The 26729-nt window shown below is 42.9% G+C and overlaps 1 protein-coding gene across 1 annotated transcript; it reads right to left on the minus strand.

Annotated features, from left to right (window-relative positions):
• Positions 1–365: 365 nt before the first annotated feature.
• Positions 366–7456, minus strand: LOC120056889 (protein sprouty homolog 4-like). Its single transcript, XM_039005151.1, has 2 exons — positions 7310–7456; positions 366–4561 (listed from the first exon to the last, which is right to left on the minus strand). Exon 2 carries the CDS (start codon positions 4527–4529, stop codon positions 3564–3566), a length of 966 nt encoding a protein of 321 aa, XP_038861079.1. The 5' UTR covers positions 4530–4561; positions 7310–7456; the 3' UTR covers positions 366–3563.
• Between the last annotated feature and the right edge of the window lie 19273 nt (positions 7457–26729).

The raw sequence follows: 26729 nt of genomic DNA on the forward strand, positions 1-26729 counted from the left end.
ATTCAGGAAGCATTCAAATGAAACAGTGAAAACCACAAAATGTCCTGATTTAACATGATTAACAGTTTTCATTTGGTCCTTTGCGAATGAACGGGAAACAGGCTATTTCTGGCCCACTTTTTCATTTTTTAAACTTTCAACCATAGCTCTCCCGCCCCAGATCAACAAAATGACAAACTAAGTCTTGTAACTATGGAAACAGAACTCTCATTGGTAGCTTTAACACTTAACCATGTTCCTCCAAGTTGAAAGGACATGGCAGAAAGACAGAGAATGTACTGATGTGTTTCCTGTCTGTCTAAGAGTTTGGTTCGTGTATGATTCAAGTAGATGACCGTCAGTAAAAAAAGACACCACAACATGTATATATTTAACAATATATATTTCCAATGTCAATGTACATTCCATTTCGACATAAGCTTTCTTCACAAACAAAGGTTGGCATCTAAATAAATACTATATAAAATAGAACTTCAAAATAAATATATCTATAAAGGGAAACTTTTATATGTGAGATTTTTTCATTTTGTTATAGTTAAACAAAACAAAAGCACAGAGCTAATTTTTCCGCAACATTGACATTGCAAAGGCAAAGACATTGAATAGCAGGAGCCAGCAGTTTGGAAGGTTATTTTGATTGAGTTGAAGATAATTCTAGTGGCCACAAGTGTACCACAAAATGGAGTTTAAGTCACAGCATTCTAACAAAATAAAAGGCTTCATTATTGAGTTGTCATGGTTGGTGATTATTCAATACCTTAACAGGCCACCAAACACATGACACTAAGGTAGTTTGGGGCTAAGAATTTTACCCAAGCCACAGTGTGAGAGAGAGACTGAGAAAAAAAAGGCAGAGAAGCAAAAGAGATCCACTATTAAACAAGAAGGAATGGAATGTAGCTTTAGAGTTCTCTTTTCCTCATGGTGGTTTTGACAAGTTTATGGACAGCAGCTGTATTTGTTAATCAAGGCCAGGGTATTTGTCAATCAAGGCCAGGGTATTTGTCAATCAAGGCCAGGGTATTTGTCAATCAAGGCCAGGGTATTTGTCAATCAAGGCCAGGGTATTTGTCAATCAAGGCCAGGGTATTTGTCGGACAACTTGGGGAGGAAAAAAAGTTGCGACACTGTAAGTACAAACAGGGGGAAATGGGTTGATCCGAATAGGCCAAAATTGTATTCCTTCAGTGGATTAAATGATTCCACAGTTGCAGGGGCACTGAAGAACTGGGAATTAGCTTCGCCTCTATCCTGCTAACGAGGCATGAATGGCATAAACAGAGGTATTTTTACTACGGGGCACACTTTTCTAAATCAAGTGCTTATGATAGAAAGACCTGTCTTCCCCCCTCCCTCTTCCCCTCAACCTCAAATCTTTACCCTCAAAATATATATCTATATATCTATCTATATTTTGTATTGTAGTTATAATGTACCATGCAGTTTTTCAAGGACATTTAGAACTATTTACAACAACATATCACCTGCATAGGTCTATTTCTATAACATATTGTCACCACATCAACAAATATTCCCTGGCTTTGCCAGTCAGAACATCATTCCCCATTTTGGCACCTTCCCTTGGATTGAATTGCAAACATTTGAAAATAATATTGCCTTATACATTCAAGACTAAGAACAGTGTTTTTTTTCCTGTATGTTTTCTGCTTTGTGCAACAAGACTAGTACAAAAATGTAAAAGAGGCAGGCCCTAATGTTAGTGGGGGACCTTAGAACCAACGTGACAGAAATGTGTAGATTATGGAACGACGGTATCCCTTTATGCCAAACTGAAGCATACTTCAGTTTGGCATAAAAAAAAGGACACCGCACCTTTAAGAGCAATTGCCCTCTGACAATTTGGCGAGTGCATAACAAACATGATCCCTAAGACAGCTAAACAAGCTATACTAAACTCCTTTGGCAAAGTCATTGGTACTCCATGCAAGCCACAAAAATAGATTGAGAAAATAAAGATAAATAATATTTCTAACAGACGACAAACTCAACACTGCAGCAAAAATTGAGAATTTCTTAATTCCATTATTTTACTTTTAGATTTGTGTGTATTGTTGTGTATTGTTAGATATTACTGCACTGTTGAAGCTAGGAACACAAGCGTTTTGCTAAACCCGCAATAACATCTGCTAGATATGTGTATGCGACCAATAAAATTTGATACAATGTGGACTCAAAGTAGTTCACAGAGTAATGTAAAATACATTAAGCTTTGATACTTAATACTGTGCTTCAGTACATCATAAGGGGTTTACTTCATCTAAAAAGGTTGTTCAAGTGGCAGGTTTGATTTAACTAAGGCTGGCTAGATATGCTACAGCTTCACTTTACCTCTTCCTGAAAACGCTACACTCCAGAAAAATTCCCAAAAGGTTTTTCAGCTATCCCCATAAGATAACTATTTTTGGTTCCAGGGAGAACCCTTTTGGTTCCACGTAAAACCCTTTGGTTCCATGTAGAACCCACTGTGGAAAGGGTCCTACATGGAACCCAAAATGTTTCTACCTTGAACCAAAAAGGGTTCTTCAAAGGGTTCTCCTTTGGGGACAGCCGAAAAACCCTTTTAGGTTCTGGATAGCACCTTTTTTTCGAAGACTGTATTTTCCCTTCATTTCCTCTCTTAACTTACTCTTCCTAAATAATTCACAATTGCCCTTTTGCCCTTTTTAAACTGTTCTTTGCCTCTTGTGCAAAGTGAAGTCAACTAGACTAATGGCAGTTTTTACGTGCTAGACCAAATTCTACTGATGAGGAACAATCCCTGAGGAGGTTTTTCTACAACACATCCACCTCGAGCACTGGGGTTAACCACTACGTCACATCATGCAGGGCATGACGTGCAATTATTCTGAAGTGATTGGTAAAAGCTAGGTTTAAAAAATCCCCTCAAAGAAATGGAAAGTGATCAAGTCAGGCAATCCTAAACACTATTTTTTTCTCAGTTGTGGTATGACCTTTACATATCAGACGGGGAAAGCCACACGACTTTACCTCTCACTTTTCCACCTTGACATAACAAGCTCAACATCAAGCTAGCAACAGGAAGGCTTGTATGGGACTGAAACTTTTCATATATGGGGGAGAGTGGGTGGCTGTTTCAGTTGAAGTATCCTTTACTACCCAAAAGGAAATCAACAGTTTGCATAAACAGAGGGAAACTGCTTTGGAGCAGGCTTCTTTTTTTCTTCTTTTTTTAGGAGAACAACAACTGGGGTCCAATGTGTCATAGAGTAGCTAGCTATGATGAAGCTGGAAATTCAGAGCAGTATAGAGGGATAATGAATTGTGCCTTCAGCCATTTTAGAAACAAAATCTGCCAGTCTGTTATACTTATAAAGATGGGTTCTGAGGCAAGCAGTTGTCTCGGACAACCAATTGAGCAGACAGACCTATTCTGACTTGTGTGGAATAACATCACTCGAACCAAGGAGGACAAGTGTAAACCCTTTTGTAAGTACCATGGTTTTTTGGAAGTCATCCAGCGGGTAGGGGTTGGGGGGATTGTCCTATCCAGAGGGTATTGATAAGGCAACAGCCAATGACTATCATGAGGCCTGTTTTTCCTGGCCTGCAGCCTTGGCCTCCATGCTCTTACAGGCCTGCTGGAAGTTCTTGCAGCGGCAGCCTGGGCGGCTGGTTTTGTCGTAGCACTTCTGCGACAGTTTGACACAGCCCATGGTGGGCAGGTAGCACACCAGACAGGGCAGCACCAGGGACATGGCTGCCATGAAGGACCAGCGCGCACAGCAGTTAGACTGGTGGCAGGAGCACGGGCGGTCGGCGCAAGAGCCCTCATCATCCTCGTCCTCGGTGCAGTGGTAGAAAATGGCCTTGACCAGGCACATGCAGGTGGCTGAGTCCACCAGGCTCTGCACTGAGCACAGGCACTCCTGGTTACACACCCAGCACGAGGGCAGGGTCCGGGGCAGGGTGCACTCCGTGCACCGGCACTTCCCACAAATCTCACACAGCAGCATGTGCTTCTTGTCAACCGTTGGGGCTCCCTGGGCAGTAGTCTTTAGATCCAGGGTCTTTGAGGTGAGCGCCTTGGGCTCGCAGCAGGGGGTCCTGGTGGTGACTACGGTGGAGCTGTGGTCCACCACGGGGGTGGGGGCTGCGTGGTCCAGCAGCCTCTGGTCTGACGAGGTGCTGCTGCTGCTGCTGATGGAGCTGGGCCGCCCGCTGAAGGTTATCCAGGGGTGTGTGGTGGCGTTGTGAGGGTTGCAGCGCGCCAGTTGGGGGAGGTGGGGGGCCCCTAGCAGTGCCTCATGGGGCCCCCTGTTGACAGCCTTCTGGTTGAGGGGTTGCTGGGAGACCACAGCGGGACTGTCAATATAGTCGTTTTCCACATGAGAGGACTTCATCTGGTCAATTGGGAAGATGGTGAGCGGGTGCTGTAGCCTTCCATACGGAACCCTACTGTCCAGCAACGGCTGGGATATAATGGAGGAAGACACTCCGGGGATGTGGTGGGGAACCCTCGACTCCATCTGTGCGGTTGTGTCCCTCATACAGCAAACAGAGAGCTCAACATCTAGCAGTCCTGCAGAAACATAGAGACAACAGTCAGCCTCCTGGAATGGGTACCCTACTTACAGATGTAGGATCTTAATTTGAGCCAGTTTGCTACAACAGGAAAATAATCCTGCAGCAACAGGAAATGTGAATTATTATGTGGATTATAATTAATGGACACAGGTGTTGATAGATGTTTTGTTAGGGCAAATCAAGTGGAAATGACAAACTTTAGACGTATTTTTACATGTTTGCATTTCCTGCTTTGCAGGGAAATTCTCAGCAACAAAAAAGTGATCAAATGATGAACCTACATCTGTACACAAACCCATCTAACACAAGGCTCTTAGTCAGTGGTTGTACAAGACGTGAGTCAGCATAGAGTATATATTCTCAACAATGACTCATAGCAACCGATTGTACTGATGACAGTTATATTCAGAGAACGTCCTGTATCAGTTTATAATGAATATTAACAAGCACATTATTAATATATATATATAAACATTCTAATAATACCTGGTTTTCAAATGCAATAAAATCCACATTATATTGCGCATTAATATGTCATTTACCCAATTCATGTTCCACACTTTCTCAAAAGACAAAATACCACAACGTCAACATTAATTGCCAAACTTGAATGCAATAACAACTAAAGCCTATGCCAAATTATATTCAGAAGAGGGGCCCTATAGACCAGAATGAGACTATAACACATGACTTCAAGTGCTATAAACACATTCACCAAAGGACCATTGAAATAGATATAGCTTTTTCTATGTTTGGTGACTAGACAAAAATGTAATGAATCGCATTGTTGATTTTATTGCATTTGGTCAGTGTTCATTTCTCCTTAAAGGTTGTAGGACATGGTTCCACAATAGGCGGCTCGCGGGCCAAATTCAGCTCGCTGTTGATTTTATTTGGCGCCCCAAGTTTTCTGAGCGAAATATATGTCTTTTTTTTCCGATGGACATAAAAGACTGTAAAATCACCAGGAAATTTCCTCAAAGTGATTTTAATTTAGAAAATCTGTTCCAAAGTATTCCGACGTATAAATAGAGAGACATATGTGATCGTATCCTAATGTAATCGATGTTTGAAAGCATTCTGTTTTTGTCAAATGCTATATCTGTTTGGGATTCTTGCGGTCAATTTGCAGTGTAAAAATTATTCGTAACTATGATGCTGTGAGTAGAAACCTTTGGGTGGGCCTAACTAACAAGTATTCTCCATAGTGACAAATAACATGTTCCTCTTTACCCATCTGATCTTTACAAGAGTCGGACACTGGTTTTTGGATATTACTCTGCATGCGCCAAAAGAGACATAGTTCCATGACTACGAGCTAGCATGCCCCATCATCACTCTTAAAAAGGAAGAAACCCAGAATTAGTAGGTAGACTATAATGGCACCTATGTAAGCAGGTTTGTCGTTTATTGGGATGAATCCTGTCCTGGAGGCAGAGATGAGCGTGGGCCAGGCGCGAAGTCAAAATGGTCTATTTCGTTAAAAAAAATCATGAAAACAAAAGTGAGCTTGTTGGTCTTAATTTAAGGTTAAGCATAAAGTTAGCAGTGTCAGCTAGTGACCACGCTGCAGAGCTGCTTCCAGGACAAGATTCGTCCCAATAAATGCCAACATGCCCTATTTAATGACCCAGTAGTCATACAGGGCACAACAGTTACTACTTAGTAGTTACTTTATAGTAGACACTATAATGTTGTGTGGTAGACTACAGGCCTACCACTGTAGCTGGCAGACATGATAAAGTATAAAGAAATTCATGACATTTTTAGTTAAATATGGTTTGTCAGGTCATTTGCCACAGCAATAATCACGGAACCTGAAAATAGTTGTGAGCAAAATGCTGCGTCGCTCAGATCTGCAAATACTCCTGATCATCAGAACCAGTGAATCCAGAGACCGTATGTAGGTAGGCTACAGTGTCTCCCTCCTCCCTCCCCTCAGCGTCGGTGAATTAAGGGAATATAACCGGAGGCGACACGTCATTGGAAATAGAAAATAAACGTAAAATCTGACTAAATATTTATCGAGACATGATGATAACATTTCATTCGACAAGTGATTCACAATAGCCAAATCTCCAGAACATATAGGCTATGGCGTCTTAAAATTATATATTTTTACGCGCAAGTGGCTATAGTGTGGGCTATTGGTTTATGAAAGGAGGGTGGCAGTTTAGACCAAAACGCTGCTTATTTTTATTGGACAAACGGTTTCTTTTAAAACGGGGAGTTATTTAAAGGAATAGATGACAAAACCACCTGACATATGCACATGATGTGCCAGCTCGAACGCTGCAGAGAAGCGTCACGCAACCAGCCTCGATAATGCGAATGATCAGCAGCAAGAGGCAAAGACACGAGTCCGTAACTAATAGCCTACGTTAGGCTGTTGTTTTTAACCACAACATAGATGTGTATAAACGGCTTATAACGCTTTTAAAAATGGACGAGGTAAAACATAAGTAAGCATTTAGGCTCTCTTATTTAATCTGCTCTCATTATTACTCCTCTCTTGTCCACAACCTTGCTACAGTAGCATCCATGGTTAAATATTGACACAAAGTACAAATACGGGAACAGCTTGTTGCAAGAGAGAAAAATAAATGTTCAGCGCACCCAAGCAATCCACAAAAGTGATGTACACACCAGTATTCGAAATTGTTTAACCAAAAATGTGATAGGCTACTATGGTTTATGTATCCCATGTCGAAAACGTCATTATAAATCCGATAGAATAACTTACTTTTCCAGACTAGCAGCGCATTTCTCTGTTGAGCTCGAAGACTGCATGTATATTCCAAAGATATTTCTCCCAGGTAAAGAAAAAACACTAAGTCCAAAAATGATTGAACACTATCCACTCGCTGCTTACTGCAGTGAGGACACGGTCTTTTTGATACGATGTTGCAACTACATGGGGAAATTGGTTTTTATGAATGGGAGGGTAAAGAACGTACTGCGCAGATGCCTTGACATGTTTTTTTTGTGAATGGGAGGGCACAACGTCTCAGAGCTCAAATGCGGGGGTTACGTTTTTATGAATGGGAGGACTCAGAATTTCATTGCGCAAGCGTGATACCAAGATTTAATGAATGGAAGAATTGGGAGTTTTTTGTCACAAGGGCGATGTCAGAGAGGATTACATGAATGAGCCGGCTATGGGCCTCACACCATGCTGCTTATTTATTCATCGATTCACTCATTCATGATTCCGACCTGAAAAATGAATGCTAATTTCCGAATATGTAACCTCATGTCAGGGGCATCTTGACCATTTTGAATTGTGCAATGGGAAATAATAACATTAAGGAAATAAATATTTGATGTAACGTTAAGTCTATGTCTCGTCGTTATATGGTAAACTATTGTTGTCTAAAGAAGGTAAAGCTAAAGGAAAGAATCATTAGCATATGGAGAGCCGCCTGGCCTAAAATGTAAGTAAAATACTATGTAGAATCAAAGCTTTGTCCAAACTGAAAACATGTAGGCCAAATAACTGTTTGCTCAACCTAGATCGTTGCATATCGGCTACTAATAGGGTATTATATTATTAAAATCACTTGTAGGCCTATATTGTGGATCACGATTCAAAGAAGATCGAAACGATGGCATTTGCTGTTGTTTACCTCTTGTGTTTATATGTATTTACATTTACGAATAATGGGGTCTTTGCTTTCTCCATTTGCTGCAGTTTGAGTCGAGTCCTTGCACAGTAAAAGGCCGTTTTGATTTGAGTTTATGACACCAAACTGTGAAACAGAACCAGCGTGACGGCAGGCATGATTCACAAAAGAACAGAATGCTGTTGATTTGTACCGAAACCACAAGAAGGAAAATGAGTGTGAATTTCCCTTTTAACAACCCACTGTCTGCCCTTCCCCCACGGATAGCATTCAGCTCCCAACTTGTGTATTTAATGCTGTCAAAGGTTAATAGTCTCCCACTACATTAGCACAGACTTCGATGACAAGCTCACCTTCACTTTAACACTACCAAATTGTAATTGTTTGTAAGGACGTGTTCAAGGGCACATATGTAGGCAATGGTTTGTATTTCTTTAATGCAACTGAGACCATGCAGCATTTGGGAAATAGCTGCAGTTTCTGTAAGATGTGAATACACATTTAGATAAATCTCCTGCCCAGTCTGCAATCTTTTCTATTCAATGCTAATGACCACACATTGCAACAAGGATGAACACTTAGGAAATAAGGGTCCTTCACAGCCCCAATTGTTTCTTTGGGAAGCAGTGGTCACAATCACACATATGGAAATCCCTTCCTGTCTGGTGGCACCCACAGAGCTCTCTCTCTCTCTCTCTCTCTCTCTCTCTCTCTCTCTCTCTCTCTCTCTCTCTCTCTCTCTCTCTCTCTCTCTCTCTCTCTCTCTCTCTCTCTCTCTCTCTCTCTCTCTCTCTCTCTCTCTCTCTCTCTCTCTCTCTCTCTCTCTCTCTCTCTCTCTCTCTTTGTGGTTTGCAGGCATTGGTTGCAAAAGCTGCCTGTCCAATTACAGATTTTTTTTTGCAGCATGATCGTCACAAAATAAAATAATATTTCTGTCCTGTTCTTTATGGTCCCTCCCACATCCACTTGGTACCTCTGTGGATGTGAGGCCAACATCTGTTGTACAGGATAAATTATTTTCATTCATAAACAATGTCAGGGTGTTCTAGTTCGGACCCAATGACAACATGAGCGTAATGATGAATTCGGCAATAAGTTTCTAGAGTAAGGCAGATCTCAAACATGGAGCCAGGTAGTTTCAACTTCTCAAATATTGACTTCCTGAATTTGCAGAAACATGGTTTTTAGAAGGTGTGTTTGTGTGCTTTGGAGTGGAGAAAGGTCTGTGGTGAGAAGTAGGAAGGGGAGGAGCATGTGTATGTATTTTTGGTTTGTGTGTGTGTGTGTGTGTGTGTGTGTGTGTGTGTGTGTGTGTGTGTGTGTGTGTGTGTGTGTGTGTGTGTGTGTGTGTGTGTGTGTGTGTGTGTGTTGTGTGTACCTGCCTTTCTGCCTCTGTGTGTGTAGCCATCATAATTGTGTCTCACTTGAGATTGATTACTTTGGCCAATATTAATTTCTTCTAAATCTGAATTCAACAAATATAAATATTCCCATTTTGAAAGTAAAGCTGAATATATTACCTGATGGTAGTATGGAGAATGATGTATTATGTTTACTTCAATATCTTTAATCATAGAGCACTGGATGGCCCTTGTAAAACATTGTGGTCTACACACATTTTAAAGACAGTTGTACTCTACCGTAGAAATTGCTCAAAATGTATTCGTAATTTCCATCTAGATGTGAACATAGGTAATTAGCGAAGAAAAATATAATGAGAATGGTCTTGTGTAAATATGGGTTTTGACCAAAGCCCAAGTCATTAGACTGTAATTAACATGTAAAAAGTAAGGTATGTTTATTAGTTTTATAGTTAAAACACACCGCTGACAAACTATCGTCTCTCACTTCAAATTTAACACATCTTTGGCCATCCACAGAAAGAAAATCCATTATAAATTGAACACATCTTAGTCCACCTGCATAAACCTAACAACCATATATTTCTGAGGGCCTCTGTGGTCATGGACATAGCCCACAGGAAGAGGGGCTGTTATTACGGACAACTAATGTGAGGAATGTGGGCCTTTGGTGAGCTGTGGGCGATGTGGGAAGACTGGAAGCAGCATCCCTCAACCCCCTTGCAGTGACAGAGGTGAAAACTGAGCCCCTGGTGGAAGCCGACCCCTAACCTCTCTTGAGAAGGGTGACAGGACCCTGCCTGAACCCTCACCCAGGGGACCAACCAGCCCTGAAGTGTGACCTTCTGCTAGGGGTGTGGTGTAGCGCCCTTCACACCACTCACATTCTGGGCATTCCACGTGTCGCTCCGTGCACATAACATCCTTGTCTCCTGAGACCCCACACCAGTACTCCCTCATCTACAACACAAAGATACCCTGGCACAGGGGTCCCTTCTCTCACACTAGAAGAGGGACGTCTCACACAGCATTCTCCACTGAATGGGACTCCTGATTCATACCGGCACATCCCACTGAGAGAGGAATAGAAACCTATGAACTTTGATCTGCCCTATATCAGGGCCTACAAGGACATGGTGGATGCTTTCCCTCTTTGACATGCACATCCAGACTGTTTCACTGCTTCAGACAGCTTGGTTTGTGTGAGGGCTGTACTCGCCTGTGGTTGTCTGGTAAAGCCTGTTGGCCTGTGTCTGTGCGGTGTGTGTGGTTTATATGTTTCCTCCATGTGTGGCTCAGCCCACTCAGCCCAGCCCAAAGTGGTCCTCTTCACTTTCCAGCTTGTGGCGCTGGATAGACTGAAGTCCAACAATGGGCAGGCCCACCTAACAGCCCAGACCAGGCAGTAATCACATGGCTGGAATTATACGTCATATCGAACAGCCCAATCAGGGCAGTATGGCTGTCCTAATGCCTGGTTAATGCAATGAGGATTATGTTTGTTTTATCAGTCAAGAGAAGCAAGACTGCTTTCAGTGCTCACATTTAAAAGATTGGTTCACTATTTTTGAACCAAATCTCTGTTTGCTCGCTCTGCAGTATGGGGGCCGACGGAAACCATGAACAAAGGATCCCAAAACACCCACATTTATCCTTTTAGAAACAGCAAAGTACTCAGTAGAGTGATGCAGGTCTTTTGTGTAATTCCGAACTTTATCCTCAACATTCTATTATATTCCATTTTGTTGGACTCGAGTGATACATTTCCATGTGTGCGCATGCATGCGTGTGCTTTCTCGTTCCAATTGTGGTGACTTGCCTAGTTAAATAAAGGTTAAATATATATTTTTAAATAAACAAAAGATACGAGAAACAAGAACGTGTATAGGTCAAGTCAGCGCGTTCAACTATGAAGTCCTCCCGAAACCTCATTCACTCCAAACCTGTTGGATGACTATATCAAGGCAAAGGGTCTCTGAGTTTGTCCATCTGTGACTCATCCCTGTTGTCAGCCATTTAAATATTTGGAGTGTCCACGTTAGACTTGGTAAAGTATGTGTGATTATAGTACCCTGTGCCTCACAGAGGAAGGGAAGTGGAGGAGGGTTCTAGAGCTTGGGCAGAGTTTGGGAGGGGGAAGGTGAGGTAGGGCTGGGTGTGGGTAGGAAGTGTGGGAGGGGGAAGGTGAGGTAGGGCTGGGTGTGGGCAGGAAGTGTGGGAGGGGGAAGGTGAGGTAGAGCTGGGTGTGGGTAGGAAGTGTGGGAGGGGGAAGGTGAGGTAGGGCTGGGTGTGGGTAGGAAGTGTGGGAGAGGGAAGGTGAGGTAGAGCTGGATGTGGGTAGGAAGTGTGGGAGAGGGAAGGTGAGGTAGAGCTGGGTGTGGGTAGGAAGTGTGGGAGAGGGAAGGTGAGGTAGAGCTGGGTGTGGGTAGGAAGTGTGGGAGGGGGAAGGTGAGGTAGAGCTGGGTGTGGGCAGGAAGTGTGGGAGGGGGAAGGTGAGGTAGGGCTGGGTGTGGGTAGGAAGTGTGGGAGAGGGAAGGTGAGGTAGAGCTGGGTGTGGGTAGGAAGTGTGGGAAGGGGAAGGTGAGGTAGGGCTGGGTGTGTCTGGGTGGGTGGAGGCAGGCAGTCAGAAGAGAGGAAGTGACAGTTTAGTGAGCGCCTCAGCAGTCAGTCAGTCAGTCAGTCAGCCAGTTTCCGAGACATGATACGTGCTGACCTTCATTAAGCCCAACAGCAGTAACAGTATCATGGAATCACCACCACCAGCGGAGGGGCTAGGCTATATTTAAGACCTGATTCAGCAGAGCAGGCCTGGCTCACGTACAGAGCATTAGCTCTATCCATCCTCTGAGCGCATCTGTTGACAGGCTAACGGCTAAAATAAGCTCCAGCTGGGAAGAGTACACTTCAACATCCGCAACTAGCCCACTTTCTGTGAGGCAGTCGATTGAGGATGGTGAGGGGGCGAGGTTCTCCACTCTCGGATGTGACAGGCTGCTCTCTTCATCTGTGGCTGATTCACAATAAATAAAAACAGATCATGTGTTTCTGAATGGTAATAAAGAGTTTGAGAGGGGACCATATATAATGAGGAATGGATGGACTGACTCAGAGTTATTTTGTTAATATGTGTTCTGTTCTGTATCATCATTGGTTGGTATGTTGTAAATTGAAACCCCATTGCCTGTATATCAATCAGATGGTCTGGGTGAGGAAGGTAAAGGGCAGTGTGTGGGAGCTGGTTTACCCAGGGAGAAGTGGCCCCTTTGATCTGGGCTAATGAGCTGCCAATACTGCCTCCAAGGCCACTTCCTGGGGCCAGCTGGGGGACTGTGAGTTTGGCCACCTGAAACAACAAGTGTCACACCCCCACCTAGGCCCATTCTTCCCTGCCTGCCTGCTTTTGCCACCCGCCCCCACCCCACCCGCTGTGACACTATGTCATTATGGGTGGTGACAGTCGGAGATGTACTACTGTGAGGAGTGCAGTCAGCCGGTGACCATTTGTCCTCCTCTGTGGACAGTGGCTGTGTGACCCAGTGACCTGAAACTTGATTTCTCAATGAAATCCTGCTAGGGGGATGTCAATCCAGTCATGTGCTTTGTCTGTGTATTTATTCAAAAAGGTCAACTCATAACTTCCGGTTATAATGGAAAAGGGTTGTCATGGAAAAGGGTTGTCATGGAAAAGGGTTGTCGTGGAAAAGGGTTGTCATGGAAAAAGGCTTAGAGGTGATATTATGTTTTTTACCTTCATATTGTGATCTCAGCTATGTTTTTATTCATATTTTCTATATCTGTAAGTAATGTGTTTTATGACGTACAGTATTATTAAATGAGAAGTAGGTTAACTTGGTGAACCACATGCATCAGGAGCTGAAGGGATTTCTAATGTCCTTACTTGTGTTTTGCTGTAAGGCAATAGTCTCCACTCCTTAGTCACAACTAACTAAACTGTTCATTTCCCCCTGGTCTAGAAATACACAGATGACATTGTGGCCATCAGGGCGAGATGGCCGTCTCAGGATTTTTTCTGAATGTGACTGTGTGATTGACGGTCATCTGAGACTGACGAAGCCTCACAGCCTTCATATGGAGAAGACATAGACAAAGCAGCAAAGAAAAGGAATCCACCCACCCAGCAAAAAAATGGGTTGTTATCAAAATGTAGTTTATGAAAGTTCAATCAGGAAGGCTGGTCTGAATGTTTGTTTAACTTCATCCAGGAAGCATAACATAATTCACTTTGTTTCCTATTCTAGGGGCATAGTGGGAGTGAATAGAGACGTATCAGCATCAGCATCCTGTTTCTTCTCCTCTTTCCTATTAGCCATGTGTCATTCACCTATTTACCTTATAGCCTATAACCACGGCAACAATAATACACATTCCTCACGTTTGCTGTTTAACCTATTTGTATTTATATTTATTATGGATCCCCATTAGCTTCTGCCAAGGCAGCAGCTACTCTTCCTGGGGTCCAGCAAAATTAAGGCAGTTATACATTTTATAAACATTACAATACATTAATTACAGATTTCACAACATATTAAGTGTGTGCCTCTACTCTACTACCACACATCTCTAACACAAAATCCATGTGTACATGAGTGTGTAGTGCATATGTTATTGTGTGTTTGTATGCATGTCTCTATGGGGTCAATCTGGCAATTATCACCTACTCTCTTAACCAATGGGCGTAAATCTTGGGATGTACTGTATTTATATGTCAACTTACCCAAGTTCTCTCACTTGTTGTTTTTCAGCAACAGTTTTCAGCAACCATCCACCTCCCCACCACCACCAGCTACTATGAGAACTTTAAAGCCCGTCATTGGAACTCCTTTCCACCAGCGGGGGGGATTTCGATGCCAGCTGTCCCGCATAGGGTTACCTGCTATCACATCATCTGGCTCCGAGGATCTTCACTCAGAGATGCCATTTCCCAAACTATTTAATAAAATGTCATATTACATTCCATCTTTGTTGTTAATTTAACAGAGAAATTATGTGTCAGCAGTACCTTTTTTTTTTACCAATCTGTTTAGCATACTCTTGGAGTCCTGATAGCTCCTGAGTGTCCCTCTGTCTGAACATGAAAGTAATGTGATTTTCAGCAGTGAAAATGTATCTTTCAAGCATTGATACTTTTCTCTTTAGGGGCCAGCTTTGTTGTTATGCCAAATCTGTTTTGAAACCCACTCAGAGAGCTGGTCTGAGAGGTAATGTTCAGGACATCTTCTCTGTCTCTATGCTTTGGCTGTAAGTTACACCATCAGAAACCAACGTGGCCAACTGAGAGGAGTTTGTCCAACCATTGATGAAAATTTGTCTTGAATAACTAAATATCTTAAAAGGACCTTGTTCAAACCAAATCCTGGTGTAACAGTCCTCTGGAAAGTCTTTTCAAGAGACGTTATTTCTTGTCATCCATTTCATTCCTCTCTGGGGGACAGGACAGAACAAGACAGAACAGGACAGGACAGAACAGAACAGGACAGAACTGGACAGAACAGGACATAACAGGTCAGGACAGGACAGGACAGAACAGAACAGAACAGGACAGAATAGGAAAGAACGGGACAGGTCAGGACAGAACAGGACAGAACAGGACAGAACAGGAGCCTGGGAACAAGCTAATGGCTGCAGGTAATGGCCCTCTCTCGGCGGGTCTGCCCGTGGGCCCCTGTCTGGCCTGGGCAGATGGAGAGTACACAGCAGACCCTTTGATGGGCCAGGGGACAGTGCGACATGGGACACTTCCTGGGCTGAATGGCGCCCCGTAACCGTACACCTGGGTCGGCGGGCTCCACCGCTGGCCCTGTGCCAGCTCAGCCTGGCACCTTTGTGTGGCAGGGACTCAGGGAGAGGAGAGCCATCCGGACAGGTCCATACCTGGAGGTTCCCAGGCCCCCCTCCACACCCCCACTCCACACCACCTTTGTTTTCTCTCTGACCTGTTCCAGTTCTCTCACTTTACCAAGTCCACACTTTTTCTTCCCTGCACAATTTCTCATTTCAAATGCACCCCCCCACCCTCCACCCATATATGGACAGGACACCGAATTAATTTTCAGTTCCAGTCCTTTAGCTGTTGAGGAACAACAGTGCTGCTTAAACTACATACCATGTATCTACATCTAAAAACAGAGGCAATGCTTACTTTTAAGCTTGTATTTATTTGTATTATATTTATTTTACAGTTCCGTTTACATTGAAATTTACAAAATTATAATTCTGTGTGATATGTCCACCTACGTATTGTTGAAGTTCCTATCCTGGCTTTTTCATGCAGTTGTTCAGACCCATTTTAAAACTGTATTGTTGGAGCTAGGAACACCCGCAATAACATCTACTAAATATGTACTGTATATGTGACCAATATTCGATTTTTTTAAATGGTACGTTTTTGAATATAAGTTAACGTGTAGGGTTGTGAAGAAAAGGAATGCTACTGGTAACTTAATAAATGAACCAGTAAATTTTTTTGGTTATTTTCAGAACATGTCAAATATATAAAATAATAAAATAAGATGTTTTAAACATGAAAAATTAAATGACATAGATGTTAAACATTATCTTAAATATAACCCATCAACAGACTGTTTACAACAGGGCATTGAGCCAGTAACTAAAAGGTCACTGATTCGCTTGTCTGAGCCGACAAGCTGAAAAATCTGTACTACTATGGTTGACCCTGTAAAACACATTTCACCGCACATATCCAGTGTATGTCACCAACAAACAAAAAAAAATATATATAAATGAATGTCTTTCTTTTTCTTATTTTTTTACACACAGACACCCTAAGAACCCAATACATTTTTAAAATCCAAATCCAACCTTTTTTCACTCTGATGTAGCCTCTGGAGTAGCACACAGATGCAATGAAGACACACTTTCATAAAAATGGTTTTAATGTATGATTTCAATGCTATCTTTTTTTCATTCTCCTTCCTCCTGTCTTTGTTTCTTTGTTAATACTTTTATTTTATGATGTGAAGCACTTTGTTACTTGTATGGAAAGCGCTATACAAATAAAGTTATTATTATTATTAATGCTCATTTCCTGTCACTGTTCCTTTACATTTTGAGGTAATTGTTGCTGTAATGGCAGATCATGTGCAAAAACCCCACTTCAGAGCAAAAAAAACAACAGATTTGAGAATTCAGACTGAGGTCACATATTGAGCTTCAGAATTGTATTATGATTGAGATCCACATATGGATGTGGTGTAAATCTGAACTCAAAAGATCAGATTCCATTCGTTTTTTTGCTGTTTACACATTAAAGAAAATGTGAGAAAGGTATCGGATACGCCAAATAATGACTGGCCGTTCTAAATTGGGCTGCCTATGTAAAAGCAGCCTTGGTGAATACTATTGGGTTTCAGCATGGAATATTCTTTATCTTTTAAACACATTTTCCTTTATTTTACTAGATCAACATGTCTTTGTTGTAAATGTTTTGGGGCCAAACTGGTGGCAGTTGAAAACAAGTGAACAGTTGGAAGAGTTGCAGAATTAATAGCAACACATGTCATTGTTGATCAGATTATTTTTTCATTAATTAGGACGTTTTCTATTGAACCATCTGGTCTATCCACTAGCTAGAAACCTATGGAAAATATGGACACAGATATAAAGATGAAGCATTTAAAAAATATTTTCTATGAATATATTTCAAATTATTTAAGTATAAATCACCATAGTTTCCATAGATTGACAAAAATGACCTGTTAAAGGGATAGTTCACCCAACTTCCAAAATGACATATTGGTTTCCCTGTAAGCAAGGTATGACAGCAATCCATGCTTTGGTTTTGTTTACCTGGCTACTGTTTCAAATGTTAACTTTTTAGCATTTGTGGCACGAATCCAATGCAAGTCAATGGTACCTATATTGGTATTTTCGCACCTGATGTCCTAATCATCCTAAACTACATAAAAATGTATTGTTTAACTCAATGAAGTTACTTATAGATGATTTGGACATGAAGCTTGAAAATGCTAATATAGGTACAATTGACTTGTATTGGATTTGAAACAGTGGCCAGGTAAACGAAACAAAATCAAATCAAATCAAAGTTTATTTGTCATGTGCGCCGAATACAACAGGTGTAGACCTTACAGTGAAATGCTTACTTACAGGTTCTAACTAACAGTGCAAAAAAGGTATTAGGTGAACAATAGGTAAGTAAAGAAATAAAAACAACAGTAAAAAAGACAGTGAAAAATAACAGTAGCGAGGCTATATACAGTAGCAAGTCTATATACAGGCACCGGTTAGTCAGGCTGATTGAGGTAGTATGTACATGTAGATATGGGTAAGTGACTATGCATATATGATAAACAGATAGTAGCAGTAGCGTAAAAGAGGGGTTGGCGGGACACAGTGCAGATAGCCCGGTTAGCCAATGTGCGGGGGCACTGGTTGGTCGGGCCAATTGAGGTAGTATGTACATGAATGTATAGATAAAGTGACTATGCATATATGATAAACAGCGAGTAGCAGCACCGTAAAAAAAGGGAGGGGAAATGCAAATAGTCCGGGTAGCCATTTGATTAGCTGTTCAGCAGTCTTAAGGCTTGGGGGTAGAAGCTGTTAAGAAGCCTTTTGGACCTAGACTTGGTGCTCCGGTACCGCTTGCTGTGCGGTAGCAGAGAGAACAGTTTATGACTAGGGTGGCTGGAGTCTTTGGCAATTTTTAGGGCCTTCCTCTGCCTGGTATAGAGGTCCTGGATGGCAGGAAGCTTTGCCCCAGTAATGTACTGGCCCGTACGCACTACCATTTGTAGCGCCTTGCGGTCGGAGGCCAAGGAGTTACCATACCAGGCGGTGATACAATCAGTCAGGATGCTCTCGATGGTGCAGCTGTAGAACTTTTGAGGATCTGAGGACCCATGCCAAATGTCCTCAGTCTCCTGAGGGGGAATAGGCGTTGTCGTGCCCTCTTCACAACTGTCTTGGTGTGATTCGACCATGACAGTTTGTTGGTGATGTGGACACCAAGGAACTTGAAACTCTCAACCTGATCCACTACAGCCCTGTTGATGAGAATGGGGGCATGCTCTGTCCTCCTTTTCCTGTAGTCCACAATCATCTCCTTTGTCTTGATGACATTGAGGAAGAGGTTGTTGTCCTCTTCCCTATAGGCTGTCTCATTGTTGTCGGTGATCAGGTGTACCACCGTTGTGTCGTCGGCAAACTTAATGATGGTGTTGGAGTCGTGCCTGGCCAAGCAGTCATGGTTGAACAGGGAGTACAGGAGGGGTCTAAGCACGCACCCCTGAGGGGCCCCCGTGTTGTGTATCAGCATGGCAGATGTGCTGTTGCCTACCCTAACCAACTGAGGGCGGCCCGTCAGGAAGTCCAGGATCCAGTTGCAGAGGGAGGTGTTTAGTCCCAGGGTCCTTAGCTTCGTGAGGAGCTTTGAGGCCACTATGGTGTTGAACGCTAAGCTGTAGTCAATGAACAGCATTCTCACATAGGTGTTCCTTTTGTCCAGGTGGGAAAGGGTAGTGTTGAATGCAATAGAGATTGTGTCATCTGTGGATCTGTTGGGACGGTATGCAAATTGGAGTGGGTCTAGGGTTTCTGGGATGATGGTGTTGATGTGAGCCATTACCAGACATGAGTGCTACGGGTTGGAAGTCATTTAGGCAGGTTACCTTGATATTCTTGGGCACAGGGACTATGGTGGTCTGCTTGAAACATGTGGGTATAACAGACTCGGCCAGGGACAGGATGAAAATGTCAGTGAAGACACTTGCCAGTTGGTCAGCGCAAACTCAGAGTACACGTCCTGGCAATCTGTCTGGCCCTGCGGCCTTGTGAATGTTGAACTGTTTAAAGGTCTTACTCACATCAGCTATGGCGAGCGTGATCACAAAGTCGTCCAGAACAGCTGATGCTCTCATGCATATTTCAGTGTTGCTCTCCTCGAAGCGCGCATAGAAGTCATTTAGCTTGTCTGGTAGGCTTGTGTCACTTGGCAACTCGCGGCTGGGCTTCCCTTTGTAGTCCGTAATAGTTTACAAGCCCTGCCACATCCAAGGAGCATTGGAGCCGGTGTAGTAGTCCTGTATTTACGCATTGCCTGTTTGATGGTTCGTCTGAGGGAATAGCAGGATTTCTTATAAGCGTCCGGGTTAAAGTCCCACTCCTTGAATGTGGCAGCTCTACCCTTTAGCTCAGTGCAGATGTTGCCTGTTGTCACGCTGGTGTTAAGGATTTGGAGACAGGTGCAGGAATACATCATCTGAATTTTTAATACACCCAAAACAAACACATATACAAAACACTGGGATGTACCCAAACAAAAGTACGAGGGTAAACCTCGTAGAACGACAGGAGACGAGATCCGTAATACATAAAGCACAAAACACGCAGCACAGGCTGAGACAAGGCATAGGTACTCATTCGACCAACGGACATGGGAACAATAATGGACAGCCCAAAGGGGAAACAAAGGGCACATTTACACATGTCACATCTGCTCCTGCTACGCCCTCTGGTGGTCATCTGGTGTGTTCTTGACCTGCAGTTACCCCTGTACACTCTCTCTCCCTCTCCCTCTCCCTCACCGTGTGATTGTGTGGTTGGAGACAGGTATGCTGGAGTCAAAGCAGATCCCTACCAGCTGCAACCTGTTCCATAATCAAGACCTTAACAAATACTCAGTCCTGCCACTTCCACTCTGCCAGATCGTAATCTCTGCTCAGTCAGTTTATGATTCTAGCCATTTATGATTAGTCAAGATCCTGTTACTTTGAAATGCCTGTTTCCCTGCCTGACACCATTTATCCTCTCATTGAAGAAACCGCTCTGTGTCTGGCTCCTGTCTCCTGTTCCACATCTCACCACCCAACTACCTTGCTCTGGATTTTACTCACCACCACTACCTTAGATTCCCCTCAGGACCTGTTTACCCTGTTCTACTCAGCTAACTCCAACCTCAGTCCCCACATCTGTTTTTTCTGCAACTCATCCGAGCTTCCACGGATCTGCACTCCATATCTACCTGTGTAACAATAAATATTTTGGTTTATTCATCCCTGTTTCCTCATCTGAGTCTGCTTTTGGGTTCCCCTGTGTCTCTCCGCTTAACAATACAAATACAATCAGTGAGGAACTGGAACCAAGTGTGTAATGACACAGTTCTGTGCAGCCTTGAAGGTCGGTGATGTCGACCTCAGGAACTGGTGAACAGAATGAGCAGCATTATCGGGGGATCCGTGACCCCTTTAATCCATGGCTTCTGGTTGGGGTATGTACACACGGCCACTTTGGGGACAACGTCATCGATGCACTTATTGATGAAGCCGGTGACCCATGTGGTATACTCCTCAATGCCACAGGATGAGTCACGGAACATATTCCAGTCTGTGCTAGCAAAACAGTCCTGTAGCTTCATCTGATCACTTCTGCCTCATCTGATCACTTCCGCATTGAGCGAGTCACTGGTACTTCCTGCTTAAGTTTTTGCTTGTAAGCAGGAATCAGGAGGATAGAATTATGGTCAGATTGGCCAAATGGAGGGCGAGGGAGAGCTTTGCATGCATCTCTGTGTGTGGCGTAAAGGTGGTCTAGAGTTTTTTCCCCTCTGGTTGCACATGTAACATGCTGGTAGAAATGAGGTAAAACGGATTTAAGTTTCCCTGCATTAAAGTCCCCGGCCACTAGGAGCGCCACTTCTGGATGAGCATTTTCTTGTTTGATTATGGCTTTATACAGCTCGTTGAGTGTGGTTTTAGTGCCAGCATCAGTTCGAGTTGGTATATCCTCTCTTGGGTAGGGGGCAATATTTTCACGTCCGGATGAAAAGCGTGTCCAGAGTAAACTGCCTGCTACTCAGGCCCAGATCCTAGGATATGCAGATTATTAGTATATTTGGATAGAAAACACTCTGAAGTTTCTAAAACTGTTTGAATGATGTCTGTGAGTATAACAGAACTCATATGGCAGGCAAAAACCTGAGAAAAAATCCAACCAGGAAGTGGGAAATCTGAGGTTTGTAGTTTTTCAACTCTTTGCTTATCCAAGATACAGTGGAAATTGGGTCATGTTGCACTTCCTAAGGCTTCCACTAGATGTCAACAGTCTTTAAAACCTTGTTTGAGGCTTCTACTGTGAAGTGGGGGCGAATGAGAGGGGATTGAGTAAGGTCTGTCCCAGAGTGCCACAAGCTGACCATGCGCGTTCATGTGAGAGAGTTAGCTTGCGTTCCATTCTCCGGTTGGAACATTATTGAAGATTTATGTTAAAAACATCCTAAAGATTGATTCTATACATCGTTTGACATGTTTCTACGGTCTGTAACGGAACTTTTTGACTTTTCGTCTGCACCTAGTGATCGCGCGTCATGAATTTTGATTACTGGGCTAAACGCGCTAACAAAAAGGAGTTATTTGGACATAAATGATGGACTTCATTGAACAAAACAAACATTTATTGTGGAACTGGGATTCCTGGGAGTGCATTCTGATGAATATCATCAAAGGTAAGTGAATATTTATAATGCTATTCTGACATCTGTTGACTACACAACATGGCGGATATCTCTTTGGGTTGTGTTGGTCTCTGAGCGCTGTACTCAGATTATTGCATGGTGTGCTTTTTCCGTAATTTTCTTTTGAAATCTGACACAGCGGTTGCATTAAGGAGGATCTGTGGATCTAAAATTCCATGCATAACAGTTGTATCTTTTAGCAATGTTTATTATGAGTATTTCTGTAAATTGATGTGGCTCTCTGCAAAATCACTGGATGTTTTGGAACTACTGAACATAATGCGCCAATGTAAACTCCAATTTTTGGATATAAATATGAACTTTACCGAACAAAACATACATGTATTGTGTAACATGAGGTCCTATGAGTGTCATCTGATGAAGATTATCAAAGGTTAGTGATTCATTTTATCTCTATTTCTGCTTTTTGTGACTCCTCTCTTTGGCTGGAAAAATGGCTGTGTTTTTCTGTGACTTGGCTCTGACCTAACATAATCGTTTGGTGTGTTTTCGTCGTAAAGCCTTTTTGAAATCGGACACTGTGGCTGGATTTACAACAAGTGTATCTTTAAAATGGTGTAAAATACTTGTATGTTTGAGGAATTTTAATTATGGGATTTCTGTTGTTTTGAATTTGGCGCCCTGCAGTTTCACTGGCTGTTGACGAGGTGAGACGCTACCGTCCCACATACCCTAGAGAGGTTAAAGACAGCTACGAAAAATATAGATGAAAACTCTTGGTAAATAGTGTGGTCTAACACTTATCATGAGATACTTTACCTCAGGCGAGCAACACCTCAAGACTTCCTTAATATTTGATTTCTCACACCAGCTGTTATTGACAAATAGACACAGATCGCAACCCCTTGTCTTACCGGAGGCAGTTGTTCTGTCTTGCGGGTGCACAGGAAAACCAGTCAACTGTATATTTTCCATGTCATCATTCAGCCACGACTCAGTGAAACATAAGATATTACCATTTTTAATGTCCCGTTGGTAGAATAGTTTTGAACGGAGCTCATCCAGTTTATTCTCCAATGATTGCACGTTTGCCAATATGACGGATGGTAGAGACGGGTTACCCCCTCGCCTATGAATTCTCACAAGGCACCAGGACCTGAGTCCCCTGTATCAGCGTCTTTTCTTCATACGAATGACGGGGATTTGGGCATGGTCTGGTATCTGGAGTAAATCCTTCGCGTCCGACTTGTTAAATAAAAACATCTTTGTCCAGTTCGAGGTGAGTAATCGTTCTGATATCCAGAAGCTCTTTTCGGTCATACGAGACGATGTCAGAAACATTATGTACAAAATAAGTTACAAACAACGCAAAAAACACACAAAATAGAACAATTGGTTAGGATTCCGTAAAACGGCAGCCATTCCATAGGAGTGCACTAAAATGCACTTCTAACATCTTTATGTCCCAGAACAGACTGGTCAGCTGACAAGATGTGGGAAGAATGTGAATCATTCTGTTCCAGAAATGTCAACAAGTGCATAGTATTAGAGGTTCATTCAGGAAAAATCTATTCCTCCAACTCAGTCTACTCTAGACTGAGAAAAGATAAGAGATAATAAAAACAAGAGTATAAAAATGAGTGGAAATGAATAGAAAGCAGGTGAAGAGAGACACATGAGGTATAATTTACAGTGAGCAACCACAACACAGGGTTCAATGGTAAGCATGTGTGCTGGTGGAGGGTGGTGCTGTCTCCTGCCTCTAACCCAGGATGGGCTGTCATTTCCTGGGTTTGGCTGGCTGTGCCTCTGGGGCCTGGGTTGGTTGATTGGTCTCACTCCGAACCCATCGGCCTGTCTGGTCTGCAGTGCCAGACACAGAGGCCTGTCTTTCCCTGCATGTGAAGGAAGGTTCAGAGCATTGTACAAAGTGGCAAACCCATCAAAGAGGCTGGGCCTGAATAAAAGGGCTTTTTATGACTTTCCTTCAAAGAGCAGTTGGGAGTTCAAAGCACACACAGAGAGCGAGTGCGAGTGGATGGAAAGTTCAGAATCAGAGCGAGAGAGTCAGAGAGGGAGAGAGGAGGGACCCTCAAAGGGTATTCAATATCTCTCATGAAAGGCTTGGCCTAACCTGCCACACTTTGTCTTCACATCTACCATACCGATGTACAGATTTTACGAACATGGCACACCACCTTATGGCCATATACAAGGCACCATAGACAGTAGAAAGGAAATATCCACTTTGATTTACACTATTAGACAACATAAATTCAAACTAGAAAGGGTAATTTTTCAGAATAAATATTGTGTGTGTGCTTCAGCTGTCCAAAAGCATTATACATTGTCAAACAAGAATAATAATCATGCAGGCTAATTAAGAATCAGATGGGGGCCATATCTTTCCACTATATAAATGGAAAGGAGAAGAATGCAGCCAGTGCTGCAGAGAAACTAGTGCAGATGTTCAACAACAACACTCCAGATAACAAAGCAGGCATCCAAACGTCCAAAGAATCCAACAACACAGTATATTGCTGCAGGACCGCCTAATATACATCTCAGATCTCTGTAAAGCTATAGTACTAGTAATTACTTTTATTTACAGTATTTTATTTCATCATAATCCCTCTCCATCTTGACAAAAAGTTAAATATATTTTTGGATTCCTAAAGTGCTGTAGTGCAGAGCTGCTCAGTTCCCAGGGGATAGAATCAACTGATTGCTGGATGAATCAGCGTAGAGAGAGAGAAGGGGGAACTGGCTGAACTTAAGAAAAAGTGCAAATGTAATGCACTGAAATTATTACAACAGTTTGTCTTATAAGGATGACAAATCCTGTCTGTTGGACTCAAACTGGTATGCCAGTGTGCTATTGTCAGATATGGTCACGCTCAGAGAACCAAACAACAACTCTCCCAAGTATCCTTTGTCTTGTTGACAGCTTACTGATAATGACAGATCTATTTAATATTTAGATCCACATTAAAATAATTGTTCAATCTGATCTATTATTCTACATGATCAGGTCATTTGACCGTAGCGTTGGAGAAACCAGAGTGTACGCATGCATCCTATTAATGACAAAACAGTGTATGTTTACATTGGGTGAACAGGGACGCAGATGACAGCCTGATCCATTAGCCAGCTGAAGACATGGGCTGTGTCCCAAATCACATTTACATTTTAGTCATTTAGCAGAGCGAATTACAGTAGTGAGTGCATACATTTTTCATACTATTTTGCACTGGTCCCCCATGGGAATCAAGCCCACAACTATGGCGCCATGGAAGCGCCGTGCTCTACCAACTGAGCCAAATGGCTCATTATTCACTATGTAGTGTGAGCGCGAGTGGATGGAATGTTCAGAAACAGAGCGAGAGAGTCAGAGTAAGAGAGAGAGAAAGAGAGAGAGACAGAGAGGGAGAGAGGAGGGACCCTCAAAGGGTATTCAATATCTCTCATGAAAGGCTTGGCATGCTCTACCAACAGAGCCAAATGGCACATTATTCACTGTGTGGTGCACTACTTTTGAGCAGGGCCCACAGGGAATAGGGCCCATAGGTCCTGGTCAAAAGTAGTGCACTATGAATGGAATAGAGTGCCAATTGGGACGCGTTAATGGCCATGCATCCCAGTGTTTTGGCTTGGGTGTCACCAGTCTCAAAAAACCTGACCTTAGGCAACAGTGACTAGGGTCTGGTTTCAATAATGGTGTGTTTTGGCATAGAGGAACTACTACACTGCCTACGTCACGACCTTATCCGCTTGAATAAAATACAAAATAATACCTAGCGAGATGGAGATCAACAGATTAGTTTTAATGCGTGCATTTCTCAAGTGGCTAGTTTGCATCGACTACCTTCACGCAAACCACTTCAAAGGTTTTGCCTGCAAACTTCGGTTTTGAATCATGATGTTCTGGCCTCGTGATTTGTTGTGAGAGTTCTCTGTCTGAAGAGGACCCGCCCCGGAACAATTTTTCCCCCCTAATCGAAGTTGCAAAAAGAGTCCATCATTGAAACCAGACCCTAGTCACTGTTGCCTAGGGTTGAGTGTTCAAGACTAGGCTGTCACTGGGTCCACGTCACCCCTGCCACTGTATCAATAGGAAGGTATGATTTCTGCTCAGAAATTCATATATTATACAAGTATCTCTTTACAAAGACTCCACTTCAGGCTGGATGAATGCCTTTCTTCGCTCACAGAATGAAATCCCTCAACCCCTAAGCAAGGTTCTGTTTCTCTGTTTAGCATGAAGCAGGCCTCAGAGGCCTTGTGTACGCCTTGGCCTGTATAGGCCAAAAGCCTCCTGTTTACAATTTCCCTATTCCTGTTTTTAATGTTGCTCTAAGAGCAGCCACAAAGAGACAGTTTTGTCCAGCAGGAACAAGGGAGCTATTAGAGGAGAGATGTAGGAAGGAAGGAATGGAGATTCAGGGAGGGAGGGGGAGGCCTAGGGAGGATTAGATAACCCAGCAGCTGTTCCCCCAGGGTCAGGACATTTTATACTGGGAGGGATGAAGAACTTTGAACGTAGGATGGATACTGCACTGGGAAAACACTGGTCACTTCTCCCTCCGGAGGAAGGGCATGTTATATCACTTTGGTTCGGCTTGTCAATCACTCCACTATATTGAGATAAAATGAAGACATTTAACCCGTTGCTGGGATGAGATATGGGACACAGCCTCTCAATAAACATCC

This window comes from Salvelinus namaycush, chromosome 12 (assembly GCF_016432855.1).
Source record: "Salvelinus namaycush isolate Seneca chromosome 12, SaNama_1.0, whole genome shotgun sequence".
NCBI classification, from domain to species: Eukaryota; Metazoa; Chordata; class Actinopteri; order Salmoniformes; family Salmonidae; genus Salvelinus; species Salvelinus namaycush.